This window comes from Podarcis pityusensis, assembly GCF_964106645.2.
Source record: "Podarcis pityusensis genome assembly, chromosome: 13".
In the NCBI taxonomy this organism is placed as follows: domain Eukaryota; kingdom Metazoa; phylum Chordata; class Lepidosauria; order Squamata; family Lacertidae; genus Podarcis; species Podarcis pityusensis.
Window position 1 is genome coordinate 15538688 of NC_138038.1, and position 18857 is coordinate 15557544.

An 18857-nucleotide genomic window follows, 5' to 3' on the forward strand; every position below is an offset into this window, starting at 1 on the left:
ATGATGGCAAGTGGAATTGTGGGCATCTGCTTCTCCCCCTTTCCTGGAGGGAAAAGATAGCCAGTGGGCCGCAAACAATATTATATCCATTTCAGTATATTATAAATGCTTCTGTATGTGAAGGTATAATTACTGTTGTTGTTGTTTTTAATTTCAGTGTATGAAACAATTGGCAATTTAAAGCAGTAACAAAAATTAACAAAAATTAAATTAAGACAAAAATGAAACCAACCTATTGCAGTACAGTGGTACCTCGGGTTAAGTACTTAATTCATTCCGGAGGTCCGTTCTTAACCTGAAAATGTTCTTAACCTGAAGCACCACTTTAGCTAATGGGGCCTCCCGCTGCCGCCGCGCCGCTGGAGCCCGATTTCTGTTCTTATCCTGAAGCAAAGTTCTTAACCTGAAGCACTATTTCTGGGTTAGCGGAGTGTGTAACCTGAAGCGTATGTAACCTGAAGCATATGTAACCCAAGGTACCACTGTATTTTAAATCAATCTTCAATATGTTTAACCCTTCTTTTAGTATTCCAGCTCTGCTCCCAAATTAGGATCAGCAAGGAGTTGAGAAGCGTCCTCACTTTAGCTTAAAAATTAGGGTTCAAAATTCTGGAATGGTGGCAGTTCTTTTATTTTCTGAAAATGTTTAGGGGTACTCTCATTTTCCTATTCATTTGAAATACTGCCCTTCAGTGAGGCTAAACTTAGATTCACAAAATGTTTAGGGGTATGTGTCCCCCCTCGCTCCCCCCCCCCAAAAAAAACCACTGAATGGTGGTATTCACTTTCTAGCAAGCACTTTGCTAGGGCTTGTGTAATTCAGGAAAAGATTCCACGTGAAAAGGAATTTTTGAAGTGTAGTTAAGTCCATTGTTTCTTTAAAAATGCTACAGCAGTTTAGAACTGTATTTAACATGCTAACAGTCTCAGATGCCATCAGACTGTGCTGCATGCTTGACAAGCAAGTGAACAGCCTCTGAAACTTGGAGAAGGGCAAACGCCATGGGAAGCAGCTGATCCATTCAACTGCAAGCAGATTTATCCTCAAATATCTGTGTGGTGCAGCTGACTAGCACAGAATCTCTGGAGGGAAAATGAATATCTATGCATTGGAGGAATTTTGGGGTGGGTGGGTGGATCAGGGATTCAAATTGAAATGTGTGAAATCTTTAGGTTATGCCGGTCTTATTTGTGTCATGGGGGTGTGATTCTTTTGGTTTTTGTGTGTGCTGAGAAATGTAAGAACTGCATTGCTGAGTCAAACTGAGATCTATTGGGTTCTGTTCTCTGTCTCTGCAGTGACCCACTGACACTTGGGTAGTCACAAACAGGACCTGGCAGATCACCATTCCCTGTTCGTCCATTAATACCTTGTAATCAGAGAACCCTGACTCAGGAGATTTCACCCTTTCCTATAATATTGCTGCATTCACATGCAACATTAAACCGTGGTTTAGCACCATGTGCACAAGCCCGAGCAAAGACTCAGGCCCACCACCCCGTCCCTTGTCCTCCTCCTGCATGACCAGAAGGAGGACTACTTTGCCAGTATTCACTTTCGCAGAATCTCAACGTGTCCTGTCCTATCAAGCAAGCAAGCAAGCAAGCATCTTTCTATCTGAATTGTCAGTAGGAGTTTCCCGATAACGTGATGACGTCTGGAGAATGAGTGTGTTTTGTATTGCATTTAACATATTTAGGCATTTGTATTTTTTTTGTAAGTGTTTAGGTTAATGTCAGAAGGGAATGTGTGGCTTCTCTCTCTCTCTCTCTCACACACACACACATACACACACACAAACACACACACACACACACACACATGGATGCTTGGTAATGTTAAATGAATGTGTAATGTGACAGTACTATGTGGCTTGTGGCTTAGGGCCCTTGTATTTATGGGAACGCCTCTCCTGGTATGCCCCGCAGAGGACCTTAAGGTCCATGAATAACCATAGTTTAGAGGTCCCAGGCCCTAAGGAAGTCAGACTATCCTCCACCAGGGCCAGGGCCTTTTCAGTGATGGCTCCGACCTGGTGGAATGCCCTTCAGGATTTAACCTCCTTTCGTCGGGCCTGTAAGACAGAGCTATTCCGCCTGGCCTTTAATTTGAATTCAGCCTGATCTTTTATTTCTCTCCCCCTCCCCTTTTATGACGATTACCCACTCTGAGACCCCACAGCTAATTTTCACCTGGCCTCCTCGCTGGCTCAAGTAGGACTAATTCAGCCAGCTAGCCCTGGTGATTATCTAATGCTTATTAGATGGATTTCCCCTAAATTGATTTCTGAACTTTGAATTTTATTGTTTTTCATGTTTTTATACTATATTTTATGCTGCTTTTACAATTAAGTGTTTTAAATTTAGCCGCCTTGAGCCTGGTTTTTGATCCGGGAAGGGCGGGGTATAAATAAAAAAATATTATTATTATTATTTATTAGTGTATCTACCCCCGGATATAAGGGATATGAGTTTACCAATGTGATGATGTCATATGCTTCATCCACAAAACATAACAGGAAGATGCATGAGCGTACAAACAAGGGAGATTGGCAGCAGCCACACAAGTCCAAATAAACTCCTTCCCAAGAGGAGTGGCTAGCAAAAGTATGGGACATTGCACTGTCAGGACATTGGACATTCCTGCATTGCAGGGGGTTGGACTAGATGACCCTTGGGATCCCTAGCACATCTACGATTCTATGATTCTGTAACCTCTAACATGTTCTTAGACCTCCACCATTGTGCTTCAAAATCTTCAGGGCGAACCCCACAGTAGATATAATTGCCTTTCCCTACATACAGTACTTTGTATCCATGACTAGTTTTTGGTTTCTGTTTACCCATAGGGAATAACTTGTTATATTTTATGAATATAAAATATAATTTAGCTTGTAAGCTCCTTGGATGCATTGATAGCATTAACAGTAACGAAAGCTGCAATAGAACATGGCCATCCCTAAATGGCTTACACAACCAGGTTAGAAAAACAGAACTCCTAGCTTTGAATAGTTTAATTTCAGATAGGGTTTATTGCTGTCATTCCCCAGAGTTAAGTTTCCTCAGGTATATTTGGGTCATCAGAGGCTCTTGAGTGTTACTGTTTTCTTATTTTTACAAATTGCTCATCCATTAACAAGGGCATTTATGTTCACAGTAGGATTAAATAGTCCTCCCAGTTTATGAAGTGAGTATATTTTATTCATGCTGTGCCAGCGTGAGGATTTTGGGGGTCAAAGAGTAGCAGACCTGCCTTAAGGAAAGTGCTGAAGGAATAAACCCAAATTCTGACTTCCTTGGGGGTTCGGTTTCTGCCCCTCCCCAGTTCACTTTCTGGAACAGTTGATAGGATAAAGATTTTTGCAGTGCCAGATGTTCAGATGAAAATGTGTTTCCAGTTTGTCTCTACCTTGCTAACACATGGTAGGCCCACGTTGATCAGGGTGAAGTAGAACGATCTGGGCTTTTATTCCCCCCTCCACCTCAGTGCACAATCCAAGTGGAAATTTGGAGAGATCTTTAAAGATAGAAATTGCCGTAGCCACTGGCTAACCCTGAGCAGCGGAGACTTATGGGTAAAGTACAAAGCTGTCGTTTTTCATTCAGCCTCAAAGACTGAGCTGTTTTATATGCCCAGATTGGAAGTTATGTGCAATATACAATCTGTTGATCTGCTCAAGCCCTGCTCTCTTCTTGTCACTTTTTCTCAGGCTGTAAAAAATGAAGGGGATGGTAGACCTTGATAGAAAGTGAAGAGGGGGCTATGGGGAAGAGGTGGAAAAAATGGATAGGAGGAGTGGCTTTTTCACAATTATTTTCACAATTATTTTGTGCAAGCAGACAGTAAGACAGTAAGAGACGCACACACACAAATAAATTGAGGAGCACGTCATTAAAACCATTAAAACCACCAGCAAAATATTATTTAAATACCATCCAAGGTGCACTAAAGGAGGAAAATGAGATTGCCGAACAGCTAAATAAATTATTTGCATCTATCTTTATATTGGAAGATATAGGGACGATCCCTGTTCCTGACCTAAGTTTCTCAGGAAGATAGTCTGAGGAACCAAGGCGAGTAGTGGTGGCAAGAGTCTAAGCTTGCATACACTCTATATATTTTAAAAACATTGCCTCATTCCACCCCAAGATTCCTGGGAACTGTGCTTTACTCTGTACAGAGCTACAATTCCTAGCACCTTTAACAAACTACAGTTCCCAGGATTCTTGTGGGGTTGTGGGGGTGCTTTAAAAGGATGGTGTGTATATAGTCAAAGTTCTATACCTTACAGACAAATTAAAAACTCTCAGATCACTGGGTCCAGATGGCATTTATTCAAGAGTTCTTAACGAACTCAAATGTGAAATTGCTGATCTTCTAACAAAGTGTGAAACTTGTCCCTGCTCAGCCTCCATACACAAGGGCTGGATATTAACCAATGTGGAACCCTTTGGGGGGGTATCTGGGAAATTACAGGCTGGTGAGCTTAATGTCTGTTCCAGGAAAACTGGTGGAAAGCGTTATTAAAGATAGAATTACCGTGCATGTAGAAGAACAAGTTTTTCTGAAGCAGAACCAGCATGGCTTTTGGAAGGGTAAGTCCTGACTCACTAATGTAGTGGAAGGCTTTGAAAGTGCCAACAAGCATATAGATAGAGGTGACTTAGACTTTCAACAACCTTTGAAAAAAATCCTCACCAAAGACTTTATATACTTAGCAGTCATGGGACAGATCGCCTTATACTGTAGATAGGGACTGGTTAAGCAACAGGAAGCAGAGAGTAGGGGCCCCTCCAGAGTGGGTTTTTTGGGGGGTTTTTAAGAGATGTTGTTGTTGTTTAGTCATTTAGTCGTGTCCGACTATGGACCAGAGCACGCCAGGCACTCCTGTCTTCCACTGCCTCCCACAGTTTGGTCAAACTCATGCTGGTAGCTTCGAGAACAATGTCCAACCATCTCGTCCTCTGTCGTCCCCTTCTTCTTGTGCCCTCAATCTTTCCCAACATCAGGGTCTTTTCCAGGGAGTCTTCTCTTCTCATGAGGTGGCCAAAGTATTGGAGCCTCAGCTTCAGGATCTGTCCTTCCCGTGAGCACTCAGGGCTGATTTCCTTCAGAATGGATAGGTTTGTTCTTCTTGCAGTCCATGGGACTCTCAAGAGTCTCCTCCAGCACCATAATTCAAAAGCATCAATTCTTCGGCAATCAGCCTTCTTTATGGTCCAGCTCTCACTTCCAATACATCACTACTGGGAAAACCATAGCTTTAACTATACGGACCTTTGTCGGCAAGGGGATGTCTCTGCTTTTTAAAGAGTACATTCTACAAAATGCCATTGATGCAATCATTATAATATGCATCAATAATTGTGTGCTTCTGGTAGATTTATACTTGACTCTCCACCCATCATTCTACTTCATTAGTTGTTCCACAGCGCTTCCCCGATGCTATCGTATTATTGCTGTCTGGAGTATGATATATGCTCTATAGTGCAACAAAAGCGGGACAACCTCCCCACCCCCTTAGAACATCTGTGATATTAAAAGTTATAGGAATTCAGCAGGACATTATGGGACATGGACTGACTGGAAATAGTACTGAAAGCTTATAATCACCCTAATACTATCCATGAGCATAAATAATCTAAAATCTAAAATAAAAAGGACATCTGGAGAGCCCTAGCAATAAATAGACAGTTCTCCCAGTTGAGGAATGCAGAAAGTAGAGTCTCCCAAGGACCGTACTGGAATCTGTGCTTTTTAACTTGTTCATAAATTACCTGGAGTCACAGATAAACAATGAAGTAGCAAAGTTTGCTTTTAGTATCATCTTGAACAAAGATGGTTAATACCGTGTGAGGAGTTCCGAAAGGATCTCTCCAAACTGGTTGAATGGGCAGTAAAATGACAAATGCAATTCAGTGTAAACAAGAGTACAGTGATATATTGGGGCAAAAATGCTCATTTCTGAACTGGCAGTGACTGACCGGGAACGTCATAGTAGAAAGCTTGATGAAGATATTGAGCCAACGTGCAGCAGCTGTGACAAAGGTGAATTCAATGTTAGGGGTCATTAGGAAAGGGATTAAAATTAAAACTGCCAATATCACAATGCCATTATACAAATCCATGGTGAGACCATTCTTGGAATACTTTGGGTAGTTCTGGTCTCTGTGCCTCAAAAAGGGATATCGTGGAGCTGGAAAAGCTTCAGAAAAAGGCAACCCAAATAATCAAAGGACTGCAGCAACTCTACTGTTTCGGAAGGTTACAACATCTGGGGCTTTTTATTTGAAAGAAATGCAAGTAATAATGGCCCATGATAACTGTGTGTATAAGGTTATATATGGCTTGGAGAAAATGAATAAGGAGAAGTATTTCCCTCTCTCTCTCTTGCGCTAGAACCCGGGGCCATCTGTGAATATGAATGTTGAAAGATTCAGGACAGACGAAGAAATTTTCCACAGAGTGTGCAGTTAAAGTGGGAGTGACCTAGCTAACCCTGGCAGGGCAGCTTACTCTATGGCATTAACCCCTTCATGCATTAATTAGAATAAGCATGTTGGTTTTATGAGGCTGGTTATCCCATGCCATCAGCCCCAGCTATTTTGGCTAGGAATGATGGTAGTTGTAAGCTAGCATTATCTGGAGGATATTGTATATTGGGATAGAGCATTGCAGCTAAGAGAGAGTGGCTTGTCTACGACAATCAGATATGTTCGTGGCAGGGGTGAGATTTGAATCGGGAATGTTTTGGTTCGTGGTTCAGTTTCTGAGCCACCGTGCTACAGCAGCTTTCTAGCAGGGATGGTGTTGGGGAGACTTGAGAGATACTGTGAATCCTTCCTATAAATAGATTCTTTCTTTCTGCATATGTGCTGGAAAACTGTGGTTAGAATGTCAGCCTTCAAGCAGCTATTCATCACCTTTTAAACCTTAAGTGATTTGTGAAGGGTAAATGATGGATGGGTGGTGATTGGATACAGCTCCTCAGAACGGACGTAAGGAAAGAAAAGCTCGTGTGTAACATCTGGAGAGGGGGGAAAATGCTAGTGGACAGGGAAACCTTTCGCATGAGTGTCACTTTATTTCAGAATATTGTGGCATAAAGTATCCTTCATGAGGTACCAAAGGAGCAAATAAGTCCATTAGGCACACTCTGGAAGGACTCCGGAAAGAGTGAGTATGGAGAGGGCTGGGAATATGCTCTCATTCCACAAAACAAAAACAAAACAAATAAACCTGCAGAAAGTGATGGAGGGTATGGAATTCAGCTTCCTGAGAATCCCACCTTAGTTATTTATTTTTAAGTAAAAAATTCAGGCAGCAAAGAAAGTGTGGTCGTGGCTGCTGAAATTTCAGCCAAAGAGCTGACTTGAGTAAAACAGAGCTTTCCAAAGCTGTGTGTTGCGACACTTTAGTGTTTCGGTTGCATTGTGGACGTGTGTCATGCGAATGCTCCCTGCGATCCTCCCGGTGCTGGAAAGCGGTTGGTTTCACCTCTGGTTTGCTAGTAAAACTGAATTACCGTGTCGCGAAATGATGCATGTCTAAAAAGTGTGAAACCAACATGAAAATTTTGGAAAGCTCTGGAGTAAGATTTCCATTAGTTTGGAGTGGGGCCTCTGTCCTTTGCACAGACATCTACTCTTGATTAGCAACCCAGAATAAATTGTGCAAATACCATGTAAATATGATAACGTTGCTTAATTTATATGGGTTGCAGAATTCACTTTTCTTGCCTTGCAATTTGTTTGTTTGTTTGTTTTAGCATAACGAGTGCAGACTACTTGATCCTGAAAAGGGACTGACGCAGGGGAGCCAAACCGATTGAAGTAGGGGAGAATACTTCCAGAACTGGGAATGTTATGTTAGAAGGCACAGAGATGTAAGTGGTAGATGAAAACAAAACAGATCACCCTTGTGGAATTGATAGTGTGGTCCCTTAAGGGGAATTGGTTAACTCAGTCCCCCATCTCTGTAGGTCATGCCATCAAACACAGGTGAGCTCTCTGCGACACACAGACAGCAACATCTGAAAATAGGAGAATAGCACTTGGCTTCAAAAACAGTCAGAAGCTGCCAGGCAAGCCGTGATCTGCCAGTTTGTCGTGAGCATACATGCAAAGGAATCGGTGTGTAGCTGCTTCAGATGTGTACATGCTTAACAAGGGAAATTTTGTTTTGGGCAAAACTCCACATTGCCTGGCATCCGGCCTTTAACTGTAGCAGTCCATGATGGTCCAGAGGAAAGGAGGGAAGAAAACCAGTTGGACGCAGCCGAGGTTCCAGATTTCAGTGTGGAATTTTTTAAAAAACCACAGATTATAGATAGCGGATGTATTCCACTTAATAAAGAACGTAATAAAAACTGCTTTTTGTTAGGGAGAACAGTTCTCTCTCACACCCACACATTCATTTTCCCTTAGGATCATGAGGACTAGAACCCTCTCTTTGAAGGGAAAAAAAAAGAACATTGTCATCAGTTTGCTTAGGAATCTATTAAGAATCTACAGACCATAGAGAAGTGCTTTGGGGGAGCAGCCTACTCCTTGCCTAGCTAATGGAATGGAAATCGGTTATCATCCCGAGCGGTTTCCATGCCAACCTGTTCAGCAGAGCAGATACCATTGAAATGCGATGGATTAAAAAGCCCCTTGCTTAACTGACCCTTGATACCTGTTAAGGGCTAGTGTGATTATAATGAGTGCTAATTACACACACTTAGATCAGAGCCGTTTGTCTTGCTGTGTGGATATGAAGGCGGCATCTCAACTTGGTTTCTTATAGAGGAGAGGGCCTTTTCTGGCAGAGCTTGTTTGTGTACAGATCAGGTTTTGTAGCTGTTAACCTGGATTAAATTATTACTTGCTCTCTGCACCAGTGTTACCCTGAAAGGCTCTAGTTGCCTCTACGCTTGCACATACCTGAGTGGAGTTCTTTTTATGGATGCTTATTACTACAGTGGTACCTCGCAAGACAAATGCCTCGCAAGACGGAAAACTCGCAAAACGAAAGGGTTTTTGGTTTTTTGAGTTGCTTCGCAAGATGATTTTCCCTATGGGATTGCTTCGCAAGACGGAAACGTCTTGCAAGTTTGTTTCCTTTTTCTTAACACCGTTAATACAGTTGCGACTTGACTTCGAGGAGCAACTCATAGCACGCGGTGTGGTAGCCTTTTTTGAGGTTTTTGAAGACTTTGGTGATTTTTGAAGCTTTTCCAAAGCTTTTCCGACACCGTGCTTCACAAGACGAAAAAAACCGCAAGACGAAAAAACTCGCGGAACGAATTAATTTCATCTTGCGAGGCACCACTGTATGTTATCATTTGTATAGCATTGTCACTGTGTGAAATGCAGCCAGAGCTCATCTCACGGCCTTTGGGGTGGAAGGACACTGCCTCCATATTAATGGCGCACACGTGGAGTTGAGAAACAGGCAAGCTCCCTGCTTTCTTCCCAAGAAATGCACACAAAAATACTAGGAAATGCATTTAGGAAGGGGATAAGTTCAACGAATTTGATCAGCATGATAGCAAATTATATGGTGAGGAAAGGAGTCTTAAAAAATAAGAGGGCAGAAATGTCCATCTTACTTTATAATTGGGGTGTGCATATTACCATTTACTGTGTTTTGAATATAGAGCAAATCCCCAAGGAGTAGTTGTGCAAAGTTGCAACAAAAACAGCCAAGAGCACTGTGGCTATTCAGTTGCTTCCACACCAGCCCTTTTCTCTGAAACGATTGTCCTTTGTTAACTCACTTTTTACAGAGCATCCAGACAATATTGTCAAGCTGTTGCAGTCCAGTATTTTTTGTTGCAGTCCGGAGTTGTCCTCCTGCGTCCCGCCCAGCCACCCCACATTCACGATTACTTAACAGTTGTTTTGTACATAATAAAACAAAATTGCGACACCAGCCGTCTAGTGTGGAAAGGACAGCACTATTATGGCTATTGAACATTTCTTGATTCAGCCTGTTTCTCCTTGACAAACACAGCTGGTTCCAGGTAAGCACTGCTGAGGAAATTGGTGGTTTTATCCATAAAATCATATAATTGCAAAGTTGGTAGGGACCATGGGTCATCTAGTCCAACCCCCTGCAGTGCAGGATTTCTTTGCCCGAGATGGGGCTCGAACCCACAACCTTGAGATTAAGAGTCTCATGTTCTACTGCAGAGCTTTCCAAACTTTTCATGTTAGTGACAGGCTTTTTAGACATGCATCATTTTGCGACACAGTCGTTCAGTTTTACCAGCAAACCGGAGGTTGAACTAACCCCTTTCCAGCCCCGGGAGGAGCATTCTCACGACACACCTACACGCTGCAGCCAGGACATTAACGTGTTGTGACACACAGTTTGGAAAACTCTTCTCTGCTGACTGAGCTGTCTCTTTTGCCCTAATGTCAGTTTCTGCTGCCACAGAGGGCAGTTTCCTCATTGTTTGTTCGTTTATAAATAGCAATCGTACTATTTCGTTATAAGCGACGGAAATAAAATAATTTGAGGAAAGTCTCTCCCCACCCTCAATTGCAGGAACAGAAAATTACCAATTGAAAGGGCAAAACCTGGACACTATTCAAGGGGCAAGTGAGCAGGTGTTCATCACAAATCCGCCAGCCGTGTTCATCTGGAAGCAATAAAACGGGCTATACCTACGAGGATAGAACTTCTGATTATTGTTGCAGGGATGCTGAATCAAACTTGTGGGTGAACCAAGAAGGGTTCTAGCCACAGGGAAAGGCATTGCTGGATTGTGACCACTATTGCCTTAAGTGCTTGTGTGGAAGCCTCCGTTTCAATTCTGCTTCCAGAGACTTGTGGGAAAGCAATAAAGAGCCATACTATGGAAGCAATCAAAGAACGATTTATTGTCAAACAAACTTTTGTGGGCTGGAGTCTACTACATCAGATACACAGAGTGTTATTCTTAGTTGGGCATATATATACATAAGTGTGCGTGTGTGTATTAATATAATATTAATATGATACTATTATATACAGTGGTACCTCGGGTTACATACGCTTCAGGTTACAGACTCCGCTAACCCAGAAATAGTGCTTCAGGTTAAGAACTTTGCTTCAGGATGAGAACAGAAATTGTGCTCCGGTGGCGCGGCAGCAGCAGGAGACCCCATTAGCTAAAGTGGTGCTTCAGGTTAAGAACATTTTCAGGTTAAGAACAGACCTCCGGAACGAATTAAGTACTTAACCTGAGGTACCACTGTATAATATTAATATTACAATATACTGTAACTGTTCAACGGTGGAAAGGTCTCCCTTGGGAGGTTGTGAACTCTTTTTCCTTGGAGGTTTTTAAGCAGATGGTGGACATCTGCCATGGATGCTTTAGCTGAGATTCCTGCATTGCAGCGGGTTGGACTAGATGACCCTTGCGGTCCCTTCCAGCTCTATGATTCTGTGGTGTGTGTGTGTGTGTGGAGGGGGAGTTATTGGTTTGTTTTCGTTCTTATTATGACTATTTATTTTGTGCTTTTTGCCTTGTACTTTTATGCTGAGACCTGCGGATGAAGGACAGGATGCAAATTTAACAAATAGTAACAATAAATAAGAATACATACAGGTCGTACCTTGGTTTTTGAACAGCTTAATTCTCCAACGTTTTGGCACCCGAACCCCGCAAACCAATCAGAAGCCAGGTTTTGGTTTCCGAACGTTTTGGAAGTCGAACGGACTTCCAGAATGGATTCCGTTCGACTTTCAAGGTACAACTGTGTACGGAGAGTGTGAGTTCTGAAACAGTAGCATCAAAAGAAAAACAAGACGCACAGTAGGTCTGTGGCATTTTTAGACAAAGCTCAAATGTATACAAGTTAACCACAGGGACCATTCACAACAGCAGAAGCTGATGATAAATCGTATCTTTGATATGCTAGTTTTACAACTGCAGTGGGGGTGGGGGTGGGGAGTCCATCGTGCCAATTAATAATAGAAAGCACAATATAGAATAGATGTTCTCACTGAGCTAGAGTCGTGCCTGACTTCTTGCAGGTTGCCTCTGTCTTAACAGCACAGGTAATTCATTCATAGCCAAGGAATGTTTGCCTTTCAGCAACCTGCTCAGCATCCACATCCGTTAGCTGGTTGGGCGGCTGCATGATTAGGGGAAGGGGACACTGAATGGACCAGTGGTTTTCATCTGATAACAGAGAAGTCAATGCTTCTATTTAAAAAGAAAGCCCCCCCCCATCTGAGAGCAGAGCCTTCTTTGCTTATGCTCATATGTATTTTAAATCTAAGAAGATATTACTTTCCTTTCCTTGACTTTTTAAACAGCTAAGGAAAAAGGAAAAATCTCTCTGTGTGTGTTTGTGTGTTTGCTATCAAACACTGCATTTTTGTTCAGTAGGTTTTGCACTTCCTAACACTCAAGATTTCAAGCTGTTAAGAATTCCCTTAGCATTTTGTGCCCTCTCTGATGCTCCCTTTTCCCAGTTGTGCTGTACAGAACTCTTTGAAGCCCTGGGTACAGCAGATCCGTTCGCAGAAGCATGTTCAACTGATTGGTTATATTAGGTTATTAACTCTACGGAACACTGTCCTTCCTGAGCATGCTTACTTGGAATTAAGTCCCACTGTAGACAATGAATCTTACTTCCCAGTAAGCATGTACAGGATTGCAGTTGAACAATATTTTATTTAGTTAGAGAGGTGCATCCTGATTACTGTATTTTTTGCTCTATAAGACTCACTTTTTCCCTCCTAAAAAGTAAGGGGAAATGTGTGTGCGTCTTATGGAGCGAATGCAGGCTGCGCAGCTATCCCAGAAGCCAGAACAGCAAGAGGGATTGCTGCTTTCGCTGTGCAGCGATCCCTCTTGCTGTTCTGGCTTCTGGGATTCAGAATAATTTTTTTCTTGTTTTCCTCCTCCAAAAACTAGGTGCGTCTTATGGTCTGGTGCATCTTATAGAGCGAAAAATACGGTAATCTGGAAGCAGATTTATTTATTTATTTATTTATTTATAAATAAATAGGGGACGCGGGTGGCGCTGTGGGTAAAAGCCTCAGCGCCTAGGACTTGCCGATCGAAAGGTCGGCGGTTTGAATCCCCGCGGCGGGGTGCGCTCCCGTCACTCGGTCCCAGCGCCTGCCAACCTAGCAGTTCGAAAGCACCCCTGGGTGCAAGTAGATAAATAGAGACCGCTTACCGGCGGGAAGGTAAACGGCGTTCCGTGTGCTGCGCTGGCTTGCCAGATGCAGCTTGTCACGCTGGCCACGTGACCCGGAAGTGTCTGCGGACAGCGCTGGCTCCCGGCCTCTAGAGTGAGATGAGCGCACAACCCTAGAGTCTGTCAAGACTGGTCCGTACGGGCAGGGGTACCTTTACCTTTACCTTTAAATAAATAAATAAATAAATCAGGTATTATAACAATCATCTTGGAAGAGGCATTCTAGAAGGCAGGAATGCCTCTACTGTGGGGTCTACTGTGTACAAGCACTGAGCGACTCAAATGCCCCACATACCAGGGACTAAGCCTCGTTAGACTCAGTACCATTTACTTCTGAGTAGACATGGTTAGCATTGCGCCACAAAGCACTTAATTGATTTGATTGACAGCTTTAATATTTAGCATGAGGATAGTGTTTCTGAATCAGAATGCGGAGCATGTGAGAATGAAAGACAGGGCCAGACCTCTTGATTTCTACTCTATATTTTCTCTGTCTGCAGCCATTTTTTTTTTTTCCAAAACAGCAATTCTGTGCATAAGTTTGTATCCGCTTTTAGAAAGCAGAGACTGATTCCTTGGCCTTTCCATGATGAAAGATAGCATATCCCCCTCTCCCTGCCCCCACCCTGGTTCAACACCTGAGTCTTTATTCTGATTGCTGATTCTCCAGTTACAGAGCCAGCAAAAGGCGGGGGGGGGGGGGGGGAGAGCAGGGAGAGGAAGAGAGACATTTCTTTCAGCTTTATTAATTTGGGTCCTAATCTTCTTCCCGATCAACCTGCTCCCCTTCCTATGGCCCCTGGAATGACTAAGCGAAGAAAATTTGCTTGGGGAAGCTAGTGATCTTGGTTGACCCTAGAATTAGGTCTGCCAAAATTACTTCTTTTTCCTCTCCAGAATGGATCAGTCAGTCAGTCAGTCAGTCTCCTCCAGATTTGTTAGAGAGGTCTTAAGAAAGTATGTGGACGGATAGACGGACAGACAGCAGGGACTTCGCAGCAGGCATTTCTGAGCAGCAGTTAAAATAAAAGAACCATATGCAAGATGCTTATGGACGCTTCAGTGATACTCAACAGAAACACGCACAACCCAACCAGACGCCATATTTTCAGATACTATTTTAGGTCTCTTGATAGGTTTAGCATCTAGATATGTTTCCAGTTTCCTCGCCCCACTGGTAGGACTGTTCCAAGCAGGGTGCTACAGGGCAAGGTTTGCTGGCAGAGCTTGGACACAGAAGAGAAGAAGAAGAAGAGTTTGGATTTGATATCCCGCCTTTCACTCCCCTTCAGGAGTCTCAAAGCGGCTAACATTCTCCTTTCCTTTCCTACCCCACAACAAACACTCTGTGAGGTGAGTGGGGCTGAGAGACTTCAAAGAAGTGTGACTGGCCCAAGGTCACCCAGCAGCTGCATGTGGAGGAGCGGAGACACGAACCCGGTTACCCAGATTACGTGACTCTTACTCTTAACCACTACACCACACTGGCTCTCTCTCACAGCACCTTTAGTCACACTTTGGCGTTTAGTACCACCATCCTGGGGACGCGGGTGGTGCTGTGGGTTAAACCACAGAGCCTAGGACTTGCTGATCAGAAGGTCGGCGGTGCGAATCCCCACGACAGGGTGAGCTCCCATTGCAAAAGTGAAAGTAGATAAATAGGTACCGCTCCGGGGGGAAGGTAAACGGTGTTTGCGTGCACTGCTCTGGTTTGTCAGAAGTGGCTTAGTCATGCTGGCCACATGACCCGGAAGCTGTATGCCGGCTCCCTTGGCCAATAAAGCGGGATGAGCGCCGCAACCCCAGAGTCGGTCGCGACTGGACCTAATGGTCAGGGGTTTCTTTACCTTTACTTTACCACCATCCTGATATAGCAGGTGATGCTTTTCCTGGCATGGAGACAGGTCGATGGTTGGGGAAAGGTTTACCTGTCCATGTCAGGTTACTGTTAAAGGCCCAGGAACAAGATCAGTGACTCAGTGGTGGAGCACAGGGTTCCAGGCCCTGGTGGGAGCCTTAAGTCCCCATGTTAACACTGCTCCACCTCTCCATCCACAAACCTGCTACTATTGCACATTTTAACAAAGTGGGCCTTATGAGTGTGTTTAAAAACATTCCTTTTGTCATTTGCTCTGTATAACACGTTGGAATCATGACGAGAACTGTGTGGGTGGCTAGGCAGGACCTCCATGTTGCAGAGACACACCACAGCAGCAGCTGGATACCTCAGTTAGTTAAGAGCATGGTGCTGATAATGCCAAGGTTGCAGGTTCAATCCCTGTATGGAACAAGTGCATATTCCTGCATTGCAAGGGGTTGGACTACTACTGAGAGCCACTGCCGAGGCCACATAACACCAGTCTTGAAAGACCTACATTGGCTCCCAGTACGTTTCCGAGCACAATTCAAAGTGTTGGTGCTGACCTTGAAAGCCCTAAATGACCTCGGTCCAGTATACCTGAAGGAGCATCTCCATCCCCATTGTTCTGCCCGGACACTGAGGTCCAGTGCCGAGGGCCTTTTGGCGGTTCCCTCACTGCAAGAAGCCAAGTTACAGGGAACCAGGCAGAGGGCCTTCTCGGTAGTGGCACCCGCCCTGTGGAACGCCCTCCCACCAGATGTCAAAGAGAAGAATAACTACCAGATTTTTAGAAGACATCTGAAGGCAGCCCTGTTTAGGGAAGCTTTTAATGTTTAACAGACTACTGTATTTGAATACTTTGTTGGAAGCCGCCCAGAGTGACTGGGGAAACCCAGCCAGATGGGCGGGGAGTAAATAATAAATTCTATTCTATTCTATTCTAGATGATCCTCAAGGTCCCTTCCAACTATGACCCTGTGTATTCTTGCACAAGAGTGGTCTCTCTCGGTGTAGGCCGCCCTGGGGACTCAGCAGATTTTTACCCCAAGTGCAGTAGGAGAAAATGGCAGTCCTTTGTTTCTACGTGAAAAAATAAATAAAGGGGTGGATTTGGCAACACCATTAGGAGTGGTGCAAAACTAGGACCTTGTAACTGAGGGATATCCCGTATAATCCTAACAGGTGTGAGGTTACAGTGATTTGCCCAAGGTCTCTGAAGTTGCATCCACACCATCCATTTAAAACACATGGCTTTCCACAAATAATCCTGGGAGCTGTAGTTCTGTGGCGGCTCGGGAGTAAACTACAGCTCCCAATAGTCGTCAGAGGAAACCATGTGCTTTAAACGTGATGTAAATGTGACCTCAGTGAGCATTAAGGCAGAGCAGAGATTTGAACCCAGATCTTATTCTACCACATCTAAAGCTCCATTTGCTGTGCCAAGTTGACTCTCTGCTTGGTTACATTTTTCAAACAACAGTCCATTGACTGTTGTGACCTGACCTGACCTGAAATTATATAATTTCATACAACATTGAATGTGCAAAGTGCTCTTGGGCTCTCCTCTCATTCATCCGTGGATCAACCCTGTGAAAGTTCCAAAGCCCATATTAGAGCAATACCTATATTGTTGTTGTTGTTGTTTAGTCGTGTCCGACTCTTCGCGACCCCATGGACCAGAGCACGCCAGGCACTCCTGTCTTCCACTGCCTCCCGCAGTTTGGTCAAACTCATGCTGGTAGCTTCGAGAACACTATCCAGCCATCTCGTCCTCTGTCATCCCCTTCTCCTTGTGCCCCCCATCTTTCCCAACATCAGGGTCTTTTCCAAGGAGTCTTCTCTTCTCATGAGGTGGCCAAAGTATTGGAGCCTCAGCTTCAGGATCTGTCCTTCCAGTGAGCTCTCAGGGCTGATTTCCTTAAGAATGGATATGTTTGATTTCCTTAAGAATGGATAGCTTCTTGCAGTCCATGGGACTCTCAAGAGTCTCCTCCAGCACCATAATTCAAAAGCAACAATTCTTCAGCAATCAGCCTTCTTTATGGTCGAGCTCTCACTTCCATACATATATATATATACATATATATGTGTGTGTGTGTGTGTGTATATATATATACACACATATATTAGGCTAACCAAAATATCACTAAACAGTGTGGGACTTTTTAGTTCTCCAAACTCTTCAGTATTTCCATTTTACAAATTGAGGGAGAAATGAGGTTCCAGGTGTGGGAGAAACATCCCCAAGGCCACCCACGAAGCCCATGGCTGAATAGACGTTTGCTTATTCCGTGGGATGTCATCAGTTCTCACGTGGGCCATTGGCTCAAAGGCACTGCTGCCCAATTACGCAGCGGGACTCATTGCCACATGATCTCCAGTCATTAAAAGAACAACAAAAGGATGCGCAAGTTCAGCTTTCAGATGGGGAAGGAAGGCCATCAACAGCTGTTAACTGCTGTCCAGTTGAACCGAAGTGTCAGTGAATGCTTTAAAAAAACCACAAGGTCATATGAAGTATTTTGTGTGTGCGTGTGTGGCTGAAAGTTGTTGGTCTTTGTTTTTGTTTTGCTTTTGGCAGCGTTTCTTAGCCAGGTTTGTTTTAGTGGCGAAAGAATTCTGTCTGTGTGTTCTTTCGCCTTTCAAAGAAGCTAAAAGAGTGGTGGGTGTTTTCTGACCCCCCCCCCTTCCTCTTTCATCTCCCGCCCCCCTCCCGCACGCTTCCCCCCACCCCACCATCCAATTTCGATGTTAATACCTCATCTTTGTTTGCGCGGACCTCTGCTGAGAGCAGTTACGGAGGCTAATTTTTCCATCTGTCCTGCTTGGGCCAGCGACTGGGAAAGCGTGGCTGCCGTTCCCTCCTTTAGGGCACTGATCAGCCGAGCGTTAAGCTTTTAATTGAGGTGTAAGTGTATCGGCTCAAGGGGGGAGGCAGTGGTCGGCGGGGGGTGGCGCGGTGGCGCAGCAGTTGCGCGCCGCGCGTCTCGGCGAAGCAGCAGCAGCCGCACACAGCGGCGCTTTGGCGAACCCGAAGAAGCGGCCAGCTCTCCACGCTCCGTTGCGATGCTGCTAGGTGAGTGCCGCGCAACTTTCTTCCCACCGCCTCCTGCTTTTGGATGAAAACTGTGCCAATTGCTTGTGTCTCTGTCCCCTCTCCTCCTCTCCAACCCCGCCATCCCAATGGAAAGCAGTGTCGTGTGAATTTAAGGAGGTGAGTGTTTTTCCTTTCCCCGGTGCGTGTGCGCGCGCGAGTTGGTGTGATTGTAGAGGTTTTGGCAGCCCAGGGGGGCATCGGTGCCCTCACCTGCTTCGCCTTATTGCCCCCAGAGGGGGGTGTTTATACAAGGCAAAAAAAAGGCTCAAGGGGAGTCCTGGAGTAGCCATAGGAAAGGTTTAAGTGGCCGGTTGCGGAGAGATCGAGAGAGCTTTCACCGGAGTTTTTTGAAACCAGGACATTGCTGTAGCTGAATCTAAATCAAGGTGTGTAACTCTGCGCTGTCTAAGGGTCCTAGGCAAGAAAAGAGGAAGGATATTGGCTGTTATACGCAAATAAGCACCTTTCCCTGAACTGTTTGGCGAAGTCTAGATGTTCCCTACTTCTAAGATGCGTATGTTCTCCTTGAGCCTACCTTTTGTGCATTTCACGCAGCCATCCTTTACATGTTAAGGGCAACCCAAGTTGACTTTCCCACTGGCGGCAGCGGCCGCTGTCTTCTTGTATCACTTTTGTGAATGTTCCTGCATCACTTTTGATGGCAAATTGCCAGATCCTTAAAAAGCCTTTTGCAAGGCGATTGATTGCAGG

At 44.4% G+C, this 18857-nt stretch overlaps 1 protein-coding gene across 9 annotated transcripts in view; it reads left to right on the plus strand.

Moving 5' to 3' along the window:
- ZNF385C (zinc finger protein 385C) overlaps positions 1-18857 on the plus strand; it is a 159780-nt gene that overhangs the window by 70823 nt on the left and 70100 nt on the right. The window contains exon 1 of one of the 9 annotated variants that reach the window (XM_080976825.1): positions 18010-18125. The exons of the other annotated variants lie outside the window; for them this stretch is intronic. Within the exon in view, the coding sequence (XP_080832951.1) occupies positions 18116-18125 (10 nt within the window). The 5' untranslated portion in view covers positions 18010-18115. Of the gene's footprint in view, positions 1-18009; positions 18126-18857 lie in introns of those variants that run through there. 9 annotated transcript variants of the gene reach the window in all.